Source organism: Onychostoma macrolepis, chromosome 13 (genome assembly GCF_012432095.1).
Source record: "Onychostoma macrolepis isolate SWU-2019 chromosome 13, ASM1243209v1, whole genome shotgun sequence".
Taxonomy (NCBI): domain Eukaryota; kingdom Metazoa; phylum Chordata; class Actinopteri; order Cypriniformes; family Cyprinidae; genus Onychostoma; species Onychostoma macrolepis.
In genome coordinates this window covers 19,503,295-19,520,272 of record NC_081167.1, presented here as the reverse complement: position 1 = coordinate 19,520,272, position 16,978 = coordinate 19,503,295, and the positions used below count along the sequence as shown (strand labels likewise).

At 36.1% G+C, this 16,978-nt stretch overlaps 2 protein-coding genes across 2 annotated transcripts in view; one reads left to right on the top strand and one right to left on the bottom strand.

Moving 5' to 3' along the window:
* Nucleotides 1–16,978, top strand: part of rassf4a (Ras association domain family member 4a) — a 160,883-nt gene that overhangs the window by 91,599 nt on the left and 52,306 nt on the right. The window lies entirely within an intron of this gene.
* Nucleotides 720–8,226, bottom strand: cxcl12a (chemokine (C-X-C motif) ligand 12a (stromal cell-derived factor 1)). The gene is made up of 4 exons (XM_058795729.1): nucleotides 8,066–8,226; nucleotides 6,437–6,554; nucleotides 4,435–4,518; nucleotides 720–2,934 (listed from the first exon to the last, which is right to left on the bottom strand). The coding sequence occupies exons 1-4, from the start codon at nucleotides 8,130–8,132 to the stop codon at nucleotides 2,904–2,906; spliced, it is 300 nt and encodes a 99-aa protein (XP_058651712.1). The 5' UTR covers nucleotides 8,133–8,226; the 3' UTR covers nucleotides 720–2,903.

The following is a 16,978-nucleotide window of genomic DNA, read 5'->3' as shown; positions in this document are numbered from 1 at the left end:
TTTGTAAGTATTAGAAGCATTAAACAAATGTAATCTTATATTTGAGAAATACATTTTATGCATATGACAAGTGTATGAACTTTTTATACTATTCTATTAGAATTATTGGTTGTATTTCTGTTTTGAATTAGTACCTCAAATATAAACTTGATTTAATCTCTTTTGCACCACATCAGAGCATACGTGTTTCATAATAAATCTGTACCAGATTTTAGCAATATTAATTTATTTTGCACTTATTGTGAATATTGATTTTGACAGCTATACGAAGTTGTAATATGACTGAATTTCCCCTGCTGGGCAAGAGATTATTTCTTCTGAGACTAAGGGTACAGTTTGGTTTTTATTGGGTTTCTTTTTCCGTTTTAAAGGAAATTGAATATGACAGCTTATAAAATGTACAGGGCAAATATTTTATTTTACACCAAACCTCAGTGGATGTTTGGACAGGTGAAAAGCCATTCAGTGTCTCATGTAAATCTAAAAAGTGCTGCCAGGATTATTTAAAAGAGTTGTGTGAATTCAAGGTGTGAATTTGAAGTCTTTCTACAATTTGTGACCCCCGTTTCAAATCTTTATTTCCCTTTCCTCATTTAACATCCAGATTCTAATTGTTGGAGACGTAGGTGACAGGTGACCTTTTTTCCCTTGGTGTGAACCAACTCACAGGTGACATGACTGATATTCATAAGCATCCATTAGTAAAACTTCATACAGAATTCTTCATAATGATTTATTTCAAAATGAACACGTAAGGGACTAAATCAAATCAATATACAGACTTACAAAAGAAACAACAACAGATGAGCTTTAAGCTGCCATATACACAGAAGTAATCTTCACATTAAGTGGGAAAAATGAATGGAAGGACAGTATATGCTACAGTTACTTATGTTACAGAGAATATCGGCAATTTGTTGGAATATTTATAAAATAGCTACCCTTACTTTTCCATTTAATCCTGGAAATGTTTTATTTACTGGCATCAATGCACTCAATGCATTTTGAGTGAGAAAAGCTGAGAAGAGTCTGTTTTCATTTTCTAAATGTTGAAAAATATTCATTAGTAATATGGCTTTAACCACATTCTGAAATGGCCCTTTTCAAAGAGTGCATGATATTTTTCCAAGATGTACTGTACTGGCGGGGGGCTCTAACCCTCATCCTGCACACAGACTCCAGTAGAGGCACTGAGTATGTAGAGGCATTATGTTTCCTTATAGGTTTTGTGCCTGAGGGTTGTTTTTGTGAGGTCTGGTTCTTTTAACGGCTCAACGTTATGAAATTGGCAGTAATATAACACAAATTCCATACACTAATTTTCTTTGGAGAGGTACAAGGCATTGGCATACTTTGCTATATGTTTGGTGTTCACATTATGTGTATTCCTAGACAAGACAGTTGTCCAAGAGAAACACGAGACATGCTTAGATGTTCAAAATTGGGGGGATTTTGAGATGTCATTTCTGCTTAAATATTTTTGTGCCTCTATTTCAAAAATGTATTATTATTTATTTTTAAATGCATTTATTGACATGTATTTTTTATGTACATGTCAGTTATTCAGATGCTTTTCATGTTTAAATGAATAATCTGACTGTTCTTAAACATAGTTGTCAAATATTTCACAAAAATATAAAATAAACCCACTCAAAATGATAAAATATGATGCTGAAGATACAAATGTTTAATAAATTTGGCAATACAGTCATAACTATATCTAAACAAAGAAAACATTAGGCACTAGAACTATTCACTACGTAATGGACGTCATTCAGAATCTGTTTTTTTCCTTAAAACTCACAAGGGGTTATAAAGTGCATTGTTATATAGGTAGTCATTATGTCAATTAGTTCTGCCTCAAGGTCTACCTCAGTTGTTCCACTAACACTGCTGTTTTTTTAAAGATTATCTCGCCATGATTTAGTTTTCATCATTGAATGAATGAATTAGCTCATTAGTACTTGCAATAAATTCTCTAACCTCTACTTTTGTTTTGTTAACTGACGCACAACTGTCTCTGATGTCTCTGTTCATGACATAATTCTGCTGAGCGTGAAGCAACATTTAGTATGTTGTATCGCCGAGCTCCTTACGCACACTCTGACCGGTCAATTAACATTTGCAAGCACGGATGTTTTGGTATCTACAGAATGTTGCAAAAGACACTCTGTTGGCGCACAAATGCCTTCCAGTAAAACCAATTACATTCTCCAAAGCCATTCAGAAACCGTTTGGGTTCTACGAGGTCTAAATTGTTCATGTTTGTTTGGCTAAGTAACCCTGCCTTTCCAAGAACAAAAACAAGTGACTTTTTTTTTTTTTTCATATATGCCATATAAAGTTTACATGCAGTTTATGCTGTTACAGATATCTAAGTTATGAACTAGTAAAATACATAACGAAATAGTTGAAAATCAATGCCCTTCTTTTTGTGTCAAAGCACTTGCATGCATATGAGTTGTCATACTTCAGTCCTGCCAATGTGAAGTCACATATTCTGTAACATCTAAGATTGAAATATATTTCAGAGTTTTGAATGTTTGCTCCAAAATACCTCATTATCTCAATGCCGTTCTGCCTAACCCAACATAACACAACAAACAAGGAGCAAACACAACTCCAAAAATATCTCTTTACTGTTTTTAAGACGATATATAAAAAAACATTGTATATACATATCATACGTAAAAAAAACACAGTCATACATATATAATTGCACTTGGCGCTAACAGAGAAGACTACATGGGTGGCGACGATGGTCTGGTGGTCTTTTGCCGTGTCATTTACTGGGGATGCATATTTGGCAGGTTAAGTGCTGGGTCAGCAAGCATGCCAGAGGACTATATGGTACATATCTGTGACGGTGGGCTGTCAGATTCTCTTGTCATCTGGCAGACTTCTTAGCTCTGCTGTTGTTGGGCTTTTTTCATTCTGCAATGAAAAGAAGCAAAACGTTAGAATGAGAAAACTCACAAAGTCATACTGTAATGCTGGAGAATTGAAGTGTTTATTTTAACTAAGTGTGTTCACAACTTCTTAAGAGAAGCAGGGCATTTTTAAATTACCTGAATCTCCACAGTGATTACAACAATAAACCTAAATTCTGCTTCTGGCAAGAATGTAACAGACATCCCAGTACCTTTATAGGCAATCTGTATTTGTAACAGCGTGCTGTTAGTTTTAATTGTGCTGAAGCTGTGATTTAAAAAAATAAATAAAAAAAAAATCACCCAGAAACCATAAAAAAAAAAAAAATCCTATATTTTCAATCAGGAGTGTGTAATGTTTGAGCTACTAACTTAATAATGACAAAATAATTATTGTTTTTTAATTTATTTATTTGCAAATTTGGCCTATAAAAGCTTACTTGGTTATCTCAGTATATTAGGTTAGTATATTTTTTTTAATTACACACTTCAGCTTTTTTTTAAGTTTATACTAGTCACATGACCAGAATGTCTAAGCTGATGGATCTGTTTTGTAGCTCATTGACCGGAGGTGTTGCAGATGGCAGAAACCTCCCTCACTACCTGCAGATGTATAACTTCCTTTTTCCCTTATTGAGCTGTACTAATGACCGCACAGTATGTGCTCATTAGCGTCTAGTGGCCATTCATGGGTGTTCAGCCCCAAGGAGCCATCATTCATCTCTGGCTATGAGTGTTTTGTTGTGCAGACCGGACAGTTCACACTTTTCTGGCCCTTAAACAATGATTATTGTTTAACAGGTACAAATGCACCAATGAAGATAGCATCTACTGGTTTGCCATACATCCAGAAGTCCCCCCCAAATTCATTGAGCGTGCATGACAATCTTACAGCTGGCAGTGAAATGTAAGACAAAGGCAACCAGTCCCCTGATCTAATACATCGAGCTCATGATCAGATGTGGGAAAATGTATTTCTTCTCATGATTCAGTACAACAAAAGCTTGTTTTGCTTTGTTTAGACGTTTAAGATAATGATCAGCGGAGGAACTATTAAGGCAAGGCCGCAAAGCCCAAACATGTTTTTCATTTGCTAGGCAGTAGCTGCTAATCTTGCACATCAACTTAAGATAAATATTTCAGAGCACTGTAAGCGGACAGAAACAATCAAAAGAAATCCGAGAAACAAACTGGGAATGGCTTTCGTGAGCATGCAGAGATATGTGAGAAACGGGAAAGACCAGTGTTTTAATGTGAGGGTGACTTTTTGTCAGCAGAGACTTTTACATAAACTATTACAACGGGCCTTTGATATTTGATGCAGTGCACCATTTCATCTGGGATAAGTAAATATAATTTGGTTAAGTGAAATAAAAGTGACTCTGTAAGGCCATTTATAGTAAGAACAAGGCTGTAAGACAAATTACACATTGTGTGTGGCCCTGTATCTCCTATCCTGTTTCTCCTATTTCTCTGCTCCTATTTGTCAAGAGGGTTTCCTTACTTGTTCATGGCGTTCCTCAGGTACTGTTGCAGCCATTTGGTCTCTGGGTTAATGCACACCTCCTTGTTGTTCTTCAGTTTGGCACTGCAGGGGAAAAGTGGAAGTTTTCATTATATTTTTTGAATATATAGATATCTTGGTGCTGAAATTGGAACTTTTTAGACATTCAAATTGCGGTATAAGCAATCAATCATTGCTAAGTGTAAAGCTACAAGGGCCCATTGTGAGTAGATTTTGAATGCAGTACAATTGAAACCCCATAGTCAGCATCAGCCATACAATAGCAGAACAGTCGTGCATTCAAGCTCAGCCAAGCAGTTAGTTCTCAGTCACTCCTCTCTCTAGTAAGTGATATTACACTGCAATCTCTCATCACCCTGAGTATTCTTTTTCTGCATCTGTGTTCCCGTCTTCCCTACAGGTCTCAACAGATTGCCAGATTGTTATCTCACGCTTTCTTGTAGCTCTCAGCAAAGAGATTAGATTATAGGTGTCTTGTCAGCACAGGTGAACCATTTGTTTTCAATTGTCTACAACTGACACAAACAAATCATTAAACTCTTGTGTAAAGTAAAACCCAATCAGGTTCAAATGTAATTTTTGGATTTTGATGAAAATATTTTAGCAATATAAGGACAAATCAAGTTCAAATAAAAATGTTTGGATGTTAGCAATAAAAAGTAACATTTAATATGATATTGTATTTCAATATTGAAAATCATTTATTGCTGCTTTTTTTTTGAAAATCATTATAGTTGATGATAATAATAATATTTTAATACAATTTTGGGCTCTGCTTTGGTTGTGTATTGTTGCTATAAATGCTTTCTAAGAAATGTTCTTTAATCTTTTTAAACTCTGGGTTTCTGGCAAACATTATAGTTCGTCACACACACTCAAACGATCTGCTGAACTTGCAGCTGTTAGTTGTTGTCCTTCTCATAATCCTGTGAGTAACGCATTCCTAAACGTCCCACAAATGAATGGCACTACATAATATAAATCCTCGAAAATTTCATGAGGAAGACACATTCTTCAGAGATGCTTTAAAGTATGCATTCACCATCATCATATCTGCATTATTTAAAGAAATCGGTTCTTATCTTCAATTCACGGATCTCCTCTAATTTGGTTAGCTGGCTCTTTTGAAGTAGCAGCAGTTTATCAGGGCCTGGCATTTGTTGCTCTATCTCGATCTAGTCAGCGGGAGTTTGAGAGGGTCTGGACTGCGAACAGCAGGTAGTAATTACTTCACAGCAAGCCAAGGCCAACAGCAAACACTGGTAGATAGTGTTACCAGCATCACTCATCAATGCAGATCTGAAGTATCAAGGGCTCTTGAGTTTTGGGAATCAGGTTCTGATCTGCTCTCCAGGGCTTTGCCTTTGGCTTTTGTGTCAATTGTTGGTCGGTTTGTGAATTGAGTATGACCAGCTGTTTTTATCTCGCTGACCCTTTGACACAGTTTAAGTCTTTGTTTACACCTTGGCGAGCATTTATGGTATGGAAAATAAGTGAGGTTTGTAATGGAGTTTGACGGCACTGCCATTAATCTTTGTTAAAAATCCAAATAAAGCAGCTGTTTTGAACACTTCACTCAACAGAGGTGAAAACTTACAGGGAGGATAGTTCTCATCAGCATGCAAGGCTATGGTGTGTGACTAAGCACATCATTCAAGCCCTTTACATGTGTGAGAAAGAGCTTGAAGAGGAACTCTTTCGGACCCCTATGATGCTGTTTTCCTGTACAAAATACAATTGCATCCATGCTTAAAGGTCCTACCCCCTCCTATAGCATTTCCCTCTGGATGTGTGCAATTGTGAGAGCCTGTCCAACAGTATAATGCCAGACAGGGGAGGCCAATTCCTGCCCCATTCAGTGTCCCTTCAGTATTTGGAGATTGATGGGGTGAAGTGATGTGCTTCTGGGTCAGGCAGACACCTCATCAGAAGCAGAGCTGCTGAGCGAGTCGGAAAGAGACAGTTTAGTGCAGATACTCACATGACTTGGAAGGGGCAGTTGGGTGTGTGGAGGAACTTGAGCTCGCGAATGCTTCTCTGTGGGACTGTGTTGACTGTGGAACGGCACCAGCATCTCTCTACCAGGCTGATGGGCTTGGCTGGAGAAGAATTAAGAGAAAAAAGGAAGAAAAACTCAATTCAGCTGTTGTCGTGATGCTTTTAATTCAGTGCATGTGAGCGTTGGACGAAATCATGATGAATAATGAAGTTTGATGAGAGAGTACACAAATGCAAATAACTTTTGCCTGCTATTTTAATTGAGCTGGCACCACAGATGTGCTTTGTAAAAGAAAACGGCATCCTTGACTAAAAATGAAACTTAAAAGGTTTGGTTAATTTTCAAAATCCATTATGTAATCATTCTTGTGTGCCAAAAGTACTATTGCAACACTCTCTAATAACAACCAGCACAATTATCAGACACACTGAGGGTGCATTTTCCTCTAATGGCTTTTCAAAAACTTACAAAACGAGATTGTTGAGCAGTGTACATTATATAATAGAGATGCGATTATATTATGTGCTCTATAAATTTTAACTGTAAATGAAAATGCTTACTAAATTCAGTTTCTAATATTATAAGGTATAAACTGGGGTGATTGTAGGCTGTATGCTAAGACATTTCAGCGTGCATTTATAAAGTAATTCAAGTGAGTACAATGCACTGATACTTTATTTTTTTAAATGGACTAAATGCAGATTAAACTGGCTGTATGAATTGGAACGTGCACGCACGTAAATACTTTATTTCAACAGTCTTCACATTTTTGCACATTAAAGCCAGCGAGTTGTATGGCAGCGCGGATATTATTGTTCCATTTGGCTCAGACCTGTTACACGCTCAAGGAAGCAGAGACTTCACAGCTCGAGCAGCTGTAGTCTGTGAAGACCTCACAGCACACGTACGCAAATACTTTAACGGACATTGCCCACTCACAAGAACCCAAAGGTGTTAAGTACCTGCGACTTAACGGAGCTCTATCCACGTTAGTCCACTTGTAAAATGCTAATGACATCTTTAGTAATCTATTCTTATTGTCATGTAAACGCGCGAGCCAGTTAGAGCCGCGCGCACTGGCTCGATTGAAGTAAGACTGGCGCTATCTCTGCGGTTCTGTTTTATCCTCTAATTTGGGGGTAATTAAGAGAAAACAAGGAGGGCGACAAATACACACATTAATCAACGCCGTGCCAGTGGCTTTTCTGCTCTTCTGACCGCATGCGCGTCAGTTTGTCATCTCAAATATGTGGAAAATCACGAACGTTTCATGAAATTAAAATATAAAACCAACTGGTGTGAATGACCCACGTGAGTTTTAGAAACAAAAATCCGCAGGGTATTACACTACTAATAAATAAAACCGTTTTGAGTTTAATAAACACTTTAAATGCAAATGCGTAAATGCAATGAAATGTTACTTACGCGTCGTTACTTACACAGGTGCACGCTACCGTAAAAACCTTTAATATTTTTGAAGTTTGCAATACTTGCATCGAATGTCTTTAATGAACGGATTGCAAAATAGCGTACCAAACATGCATCTAAGATTTATGCATAGTGCAAAAATAATGTAAACATTTGCAAATTATCTGTTAAACAGTAACTCACCATTTGAAACCGGTGCATGAATGACGACCGCCATCAGAGCGAATATTACGATCACTTTCAGATCCATGTTTGCAGTGTGAAGAAGAGATCCGTGCAATGTAGAATCCAGGAGCAACTGTGACAGCAGTAACTGTGTCTCTGGGTTAAATCTGAGCACAGGCTCTACTCCAGACGCCCCCACCTTCAAAAGGAGAAAGTGGGTGTTCCCACGATGATTTGTCAGCTATTGGCACTACAGATAGCCTCTATTAAATTTCTGGCACCAAATTAGAGTACTCACTTTTTCAGTGGAAGTTATTTTTTATTCATGTTTGTGTCATATTTGGAGTTTGGTGATGAATATTATGAATATTAATATTGTGACCAAAGACACTAGCTTGTATTTATAAAGCATTTTACAAATAAAGTTCAAAACATGTCATGTTTTTAGAAATGTAACATTTATAACATTTCAAAAAGTTGATTTAACATCAAAATGCTTTCCATGTTTGGTTACACAGTGAGTTTGATTTGGAGTTTTTATCTATTTTTTTATTTAATAATATTTTTAAACGGTATTGCTTCAGTGCTTATATTTCCATGATGATAAAACATTGTCACACCAGTTATGCCCAATAATTGAAAGAATTTCAGTCTTTTAATAGACTTTTTTTTTTTTTTTTTTTTACAGCCTCTGCGTCTAGACATTTTTATGTTAACCCTACAAAAAATTATTCAGAAATTGAAAACATATTCATCATAAAAGGACAGTCATTCATATGCATTGCTTTTCTTAATGTGTTTTACTAGATTAGTCACGTCATTGACCTTTGCAATTCTCAAGTCTCTATCTATTTGCATTGTGTTTTCAGAGTTGCATTATTGTATATTTCTTTATTTTCTCAAATTCAGCCACAGAACCCACCAAATTATTCACAGAGTTTACCATGACTAAAGGCAAACAGATGCAGACCTCTAGCTTCTCCAAGTTCTATAGACTAAAATAGTCCAGTTTACGTGATTTCTGATTTGCAGCTTATGTTCATAATGACTGTTTTGGAAATGAATAAATTGCATCCCTAGTATTAGCAAAATAAACAAATAGTCATGCAAAACGTAATTTAAATAAATAAATAAATAAATCTGTGTTATTGTTTCATCTTGCTCCTAAGAGGAAACACAGAGAAAGTGAAAAAGGGGGTGCGAACAATTAGTTTTATATTGGGCCAGAACTTTCCACCAAGCCTTCCAGTTAAATCAGAGTGGGGTGACGTTGATGGGGAGGGGGGTGTATTAGTTTGTATAACAGGACACAGATGTGTTCTCAGTTTCCAAGGATATAGCTATGCCGCGCTAGACTTTTGTCCTGTAACGAAGCTCCAGAGGAGAGGAGTGAGTTCTCGTGTAACAGGACTCTAAACAGACCCAGCTCACCGGGTCAAAACTGCTGCTCAGTGGCCCATGCGTGCCAGTGCAGTGAGGGGTACAAGTGTTGGCACGCATTTAATCACGCTCACACTCAATTACATTGACACATTAGTAAATGACGGGGCAGTCCAGATTTTATGTCAGACTGACTTTTTTTTTTTTTTTTGGCCATTTTGGTTCAAACGTAAGACCTTTTAGCCTGTATATCTCATTTTTAAAAATGCGCAAAGATAGGAATAAACAATGTTAGATGTTATTTTGAAGCTTTTAAATGTTTGTCTCTCTTTTCTTGCTGTCATTCTAAGTTTTAGTTACTGTGTGTTTAAACTAACTTTTTAATGCCTTTAAAGTCTTTGAGTACTCAGCTTTCCTCTCTTCAAAAGCCCGGAGGTGAATGCAGATGTCATTTTACAAGGTGCCACTGGTGGGAGAGTTCACACCCACCCTGAGATTCTGCAGGCACATTCCCAGTTGGCCAATGGATAACGAGATATAAAAGCAGGAAGTTCTATAGTTTTCAATTGAATTCTAAAGCCTCATCAGAACAGGAGCCCTATATTTATATAACTTTCTAAATGCTCAGGCAGCATCTGATTTAGCCTGCTTTGTTTTCATATACTTTAACAACATATTCCACTTTTTGCCCATCTGTAGGTTATTTGTATGCATTTAGTGCATGTAAATCAATCCAAATTTTGTCTAGTCAACCTTTTGGGCCATAACATCCAGTATAATCTTTTCATTATTATAATCAGTTTGATAAGGATGTATATAGTTTAGTGTATTTTTATTTATTATTATTTTTAAGTTAACTACACTGTAAAAAAAAAAGGTGAACAAAAATTTCCACTCAAAAAATACTAGTAAATTTCACAAAAAAGTTTTGAAGTATTTTTCTTGTAAAATGTACCCCAGTAATCTTTTTTATTTACAAAGTCAAATTGTTTTTTTACAGCGCAGTCCACTCATAAATAATACATTTTCTACATATCTAAACATGTTCATAAGTTTATACATATTTAAAGAAAGCCATCAGAATTGTTTAAAGCATTGGTGTGTTTAGTTCTATGGTTTATAGACCAGCCGTGTGTTTTTGAATAATAGCAGATGGATTTGCTTTGCAATTGTAATATTCTGGTCTAGTTTGCACAGAAACAATATAACTTTTTTACGGTGCAGAGCTTGTGAGGAATGAAGTGATTGTACTGAAGTGGGTCACCAGAATGATCTCTTCTTTCTCTGAATGTATTAACAAGCGTTGTATCTTCAAGATTTCATTTGTTAAAATTTTTTTTAAAAATCATCTTAAACTATTAGAACCTCATTACTCACAATAGAGCATTTCAAAGCCATGGAATAGGAACATTCATTAAGTAATTTTGGATTAAAGCTCATTAACCCTTTTGATTATCATCTGACTGTAATGAGGGAAGTTCCATTTACAAGAGGTGTCAGGTCATCCTTAGATCTTGCCCCGTCCTAGTCGCCCCCCACATGGAGCGTTGGGGCTCTTGCTGTGGAGAACCCCTGAGTTAAGTAAACAAGCAGCCAACAGGGGAAACCAGAAGTGTTATCACTGACACGAGAAGAGCCTTCTAGGGTCTAAATCCAGTCCTGCAGACTCCATGCCCCCCATATGCCTGCAGAGTGATGGAGTCCCTCCCAGACATACCAGGGCCACCATATCTATGTCAATGTTGTGTTTAACAAAATTTGTTTGTATTGAAACAATTGACCCAAACAAAGTTGCTAACAGCTGGAGTTTCGTAGTTGTAATTCAGCTTCATAGTATTGCTTTGGCTAAAAGACGTTTTGTTTTTAATGTGTTTCTTTACGGCTCATAATATTGTTTTGTTCCATCAATCTGGCCCAAAACAAATAAAAAATCTGTATGAAACTCATAATGTCAAAACTCCTAAAACAGCACAATGATTTTAAACCCATTATAGAAATTTTGATATTAAATAAAAATAGTTCCATGATAGAATTTGTAATAGCTGATACAGGGGCTAGTTGTCACTTTTTACTTTATATAAATATTTCTTATATATTTGAAAGGTAGTTCAATAGATGGGGTAAGTTGTCACAGACTATTTAATAGCCTTCAGTGTTATATATATTTTAATTGTAAAACAATTCTAAAAAATTGAAAAGATAATATTTTGAATAAAATTGCAACACATAAATCACTTGTGACTACTTGACCCAGTAAAAATGTAAGCTGTTCAACCTAACATTTATGAAAAATGTCCTTATTCTGAGAACACTGTTCAACCTTTTGGTTAAAATCTCATTGTATGATTGACTTCTGCCTGAGTTGTTTTGTGTTCACTTTTTTTTTTTTTTTTTATTCAGCTAAAATATGATGACATTGGAATTGTTTAGGTGTTTGGAACCAAGACAAGACAACTATTAGAAAAAGAATTTGGGCTCTTTATTCAAAACTTTATAGTTACTAAGATACAGCATCTCCATGTGACAACTCACCCCAGTCTTCCCTCTATGGGAGACCGATTGTAAATGTGCCCCATGATTTTCTTCCTTTATGTTGGTAATGAGTCACAGGGCAGTCTCGTGAATGGATTCTCGGCAGGATACCTCTGCGCTGTTTGTCCTGTACACCTCGTACAGATCTCTGACTGTCAGACTGAGATGGAAATGAGGGGGTTGGCTGCAGATATGCACCTCTGAGTGGGACTAGACGACTTGAAACGCCGATGGCTGATAGTTAAACAGCCTGCAACAAGAATCACATAAGAGCAGTTTCATGAATAAGATTCTTATTCTTGCTTAATCTGTCCCCTTTTCTCGTTTCTGTCATTTTTATAGGATTAGATCGATCCTGTTATGTTTTTCACCGTCCTACGGCTTTGAATAGCTGTTTAAGCTCTGTGTGGGACTGTGTGCACAACATCTGCTATTGCTCTTTGTGCTGAGAGAGGGGAAATCACATTACGTGTCTTTGTCATTGGCTCTATGGCAACTACAGTTGATGAAGATGAGTAGGGAGGAATAAAATCAGCTGATCGAGGGGAATGAGAGCAGATGTTTCACACATATTTACTTATCTCACAGCCAGTGTTTGTGCAGACAATCTTCCAGCAGGGATCACTTAAAGAAATATTCTGGGATTGGTAAAAGTTAAGCTCAATTATTGACAAAATGTGATTTCCTCTTTACCCTCATTTTCTTTATAAAAATGGGGCCAATCTGTAAACTGTTCAGCCACATGATGATGATTTTAGCATTAAAAAAGTCACTAACTCACCTTTTTCTTGTAAAGTTTTCAATTTTACAGCTTTGTGGTTATGACAAACAGATCGCCATAAACCTTAAAAAGACTTATGTGATTATTTAAACAGCTTTACAGCTCAAGTAACCCACAAGTTTAACACAAATGTTGTAAGTGCTTTTATAAAAGTATAAACTTGACATTTCTGCTATTAAATCCTCTAAAAAAAAAAAAAAAAAAAAGAGAAAAAAAAGGCCACGTTCTCTGCTACTCTTGATTCTTGTGTTGTCTTTATTTATTTAAGAAAGCGAGGAATGAGTTTAAATAATGCGCTAATCAAAATTGTCACATGATGTTAGCATGCAAGAGTCTCTGCTAACAGGATTAAATCAAAGATGATTAGAACAACAATTGAAATTCATCCCACTCTTTACTTGTACTTGACCATGTCCATCTGAATGCTGTTTAATTGCAGAGATTGCAATTAAACCCAATGCCACATCTTCTGTTCAATAGATGTAATCAGAATGTAATCTAGGCAACATCTGCGTCTAGCAAGGGGGTAGAGCGGGAAACGCTGTCCCACAGGACACAACGTACCGTCTAGAATCTGCATGTAGCATTTTATGTTTAACCGCTGCCGCAAAAATGACTATGGCGCTTTGAAAGGACAACTATGTCATACACAGTCACAAAATAATGGCAGAAGAGCAGATATTTTAAAGCTTGGGGTGTGCGGAGGGCTTTTTTCCACTGTTTTCTCATCATTGACGGTTAATGTAGAGAGATATTGTTTCTTGGCTGCGGTTTGTGATTCACTGACAAAATTTCTTTGGTATCATCCCTTGCGAAAAGGTCTCTGTTGCTCCCAGAAGTAAAATAATGTTGCCTGAATGCTTACCACACTTTTAAGAAACCTGACGTGTCGCTGAAAAATGTGGTTCTTTTTTTTTTTTTCTTTGTTAAAAATAAGTTTTCAGTAAATTGCAGTGTTTGGGTCACACATCATAGTCCATTTTCCTCCCATTTCAGAGTCCTGCAATTGAACTGGGCCTTGTCTGATTAGGTTTATGCATGCTTAAAGGGATAGTTCAACCAAAAATTAAAACATCATCATTTACTCACTCTCATGTATTCCAGATTTTTGAACAGCAAAAGGTTTTTGAATAATGCTCCTTTCTGAATGACTGCAGATGGCTTAAATATAGCAAATTTATTCCTGTGATGCAAAGTTGAATTCTTCAAAAATCATTCTAATATGCTGATTTGGTGCTCAAGAACTGTTTCTTATTTATTATCATGGAAACCATTATACCCATTTTTATAACCTTTTTTTTTTTTTTTTTTTTTTTTTTACTTCTCAGTATTCTTTGAAGAGTTCAGGATTCTTTAAAAAGTTCATTAGAACAGCATTTATTTGAAAAAACGTTTTTTGTTTGTAACAGGATAAGATTCTTTATTGTAACTTTTGATCAATTTAATGCATCCTTGCTTAATAAAAGTATTAAAAAAATCTTACCGATTTCAAATTTTTGAACAGTAGTGTGTTTCATATTGACTAATTCTATAAAGTTTTAAGGAGCTTTTTTTCGTTTTGGAGATTGAAAGCAGTCTTCATTCACTTTCATTATACTGTATTGCGGGAATATTCTTTAAAAAAAACTGACCTTTCATGTTCCATGGAAGATAAAAATAATCATGTGGGTTTGGAATGACATGAAGGTGAGTAAATGATTATAGAATATTTATTTTTGCGTGAATTGTTCCTGTAAAAGCGGTTCCTGTGTATTGGTGTCAGATCAATTATAAATGCCACTATAGGATTTTATAGCATAGAAACAAACTTTATCCTTTGAATTTGAGGCCGATGTATAAAGCCGACAGCATACGGTGCCACATCAATAATTTTATATAATGAAATGACAATTTATCTCCCTTGGAACCAGTGGATTTATTTGAATCTCCAAATATCAATGGAATAATTTAAGCTTACGTAAAGCATTTTGGCTCAATGATGTGATCTCCATTGTTAACATTCTGTCTTTGCTCTAACAAGCTTGTGGTTTAAGCAAGAAAGCTAATCAAAACATGCAGGGCTCTCACGCTAATGCCAGTAAACATTGTTCTCAAGCGTTGCTCAATCTGAAAGTAATGTCCCTGCCATTTTATCGAACTATCATATCCTGTTAGTACAGAATTGTCAGGGATAAATGGTCCTGTATGATCTGTACTTGGAGATTCATCCAAAGGTTCTGATGCGTTGCCAACTTCATTATGTAAACGTATTGCACAATTCAAGAGAGTAAGTAAGGTTTAGAGAAGCTATTAGTTATCTAAGAACACTAGAGTTTAAAGGGCACGACATAAACCCCAACACCAGTCACAAGTATATTTAGCCAATGTCACAAGTATATAGTATTTATTAAGCAACTCTGCTGCTAATCTGAATCTGCAGGCTAGATTTGGTGTGGTGGTGAAGTTTCATCTGTTGAGCTGACTATGTGTTGGTCTGTGTTAGCTGATCTCAGTTTACCCTCTCTGTGCAATGCATTTGCTACACTTTGCTAAAAAACATGACAAACCTGCTCCGTTCCCCTGAAGCATGAGCGCGGCGCTGAGATTTACTGTTCACCATAATCGTTCACAACTGTTCAACCGCACTCAGATGCTTGGCTGAATCATAAATCTTCAATACGATACAATCGGACACAGTCAGACACCACTGCACATCAAAAAGACCAAAGTGCCATAACATTCTCACATTTCTTTGGTAGACCGGATTAAGTGTCTTTGCAGAATCCTTCTTGGTTTAATTCTGTTTGGCCAATATTTCTATAAATGGTAATATCTACAACTTGTTAGCTTTTATAATTTATATAGTTATATAATTTTATAGATTGATCCCTTCAGCTTCCTACTGTCATAATGGTGTTGTTGCTGTTGTTGTTTTTGTTTTTTTAAATTAGATATGCTATAAATTAGTCATTTTCATAATCACATGCAGTTCTGCTCATAAGTTTACATACAGTACTTATTGCAGAATGTGCAAAAGTAATTTTAAGAGAAGGTCATAAACTTTAACAGAATAAGAGAGGTCATAAAAAATACATGTTAATGTTTATTTAGTACTTTCCGGAATAAGTAGTTTCACATAACAAATGTGACCCTGGACCACAAAACCAGTCTTAAGTCGCTGGGGTATATTTGTAGCAATAGCCCAAAATACATTGTATGGGTCAAAATTATCCATTTTTCTTTTATGCCAAAAATCATTAGGATATTAAGTAAAGATCATGTTCCATGAAGAAATTTTGTAAATTTCTTACCGTAAATGTATCAACTTAATTTTTGATTAGTAATATGCAAGGCTAAGCCTAAGAACTTCATTTGGACAAATTTAAAGTCGATTTTCTCAATATTTAGATGTTTTTGCACCCTCAGATTCCAGATTTTCAAATAGTTGTATCTCAGCCAAATTTTGCCCAATCCTAACAAGCCATACATCAATGGAAAGCTTATTTTTTCAGTTTTTCAATTTCACAAATAAACTTTTTGAATTGGATGTTTGTACTTATTTTGTCTTCTGAAAAAAATGGAATTTTTTTTAATCTTTAAACAGAAGTGTACACCTCATCATTCTGTTCAAAAGTTTACACCCCCTCCCATAGAGCTGTAGATGTATACAAGTTTCCAGTATTTATTCAACATCTTAAGAAGCATGCTAGACAACATACCAATGTGTCTTAGGAGAAAATGAATTGGCTGAACACATTATGAGAGTGTGGCTTTAAAGTTCCAGATTAGGGCTCACATGCACGACTCATCCTGGGGTGAGGGAGCCATTGAGGTATTGAGGCCAGCGGGGGGCACTTCTGCTGGTTCATTGTGGGTCAGAAGTGGCTGGGGACCAACCGGCTGTGCCTTTGTGCCTGCTCCTTTACCTCTTCTGTTGTGTCACAAACTTTTTCCTGCTTTGACCACCGGTTGGGCCAATCAACAGATGGAGCAGAACCATACGAAAAAATAGTGACAGCCTATTCACTTGATAGTGAAGACAATGCAGTGCTTCAATAGTTCTCGACATCAGTATCCCATGGGAAGATCTGGAGAACCTGAATTCTGATTGGTGGAGTTTCAAAAGAAAAAGAGCTCTCAGAAGTCAAATCATTTACTGTAAATGTACCTTTTAGGACTTTTACATTATTTAATTCTTATGTTAAGGATTCACAATACTGTACCAAATCAGTAATTGGTGTGTATTACATTTCAATTTC

Bases quoted from the DNA above. Each gene is read 5' to 3' on its own strand.
- cxcl12a (XM_058795729.1), bottom strand. From the start codon at position 8,132: ATGGATCTGAAAGTGATCGTAATATTCGCTCTGATGGCGGTCGTCATT. The intron at 4,519-6,436 runs GTGAGTATCTGC...TTTCCCCTGCAG, and splicing joins AACTGCCCCTTCCAAGTCAT to TGCCAAACTGAAGAACAACA. The intron at 2,935-4,434 runs GTAAGGAAACCC...TTTTCATTGCAG, and splicing joins CTGAGGAACGCCATGAACAA to AATGAAAAAAGCCCAACAAC.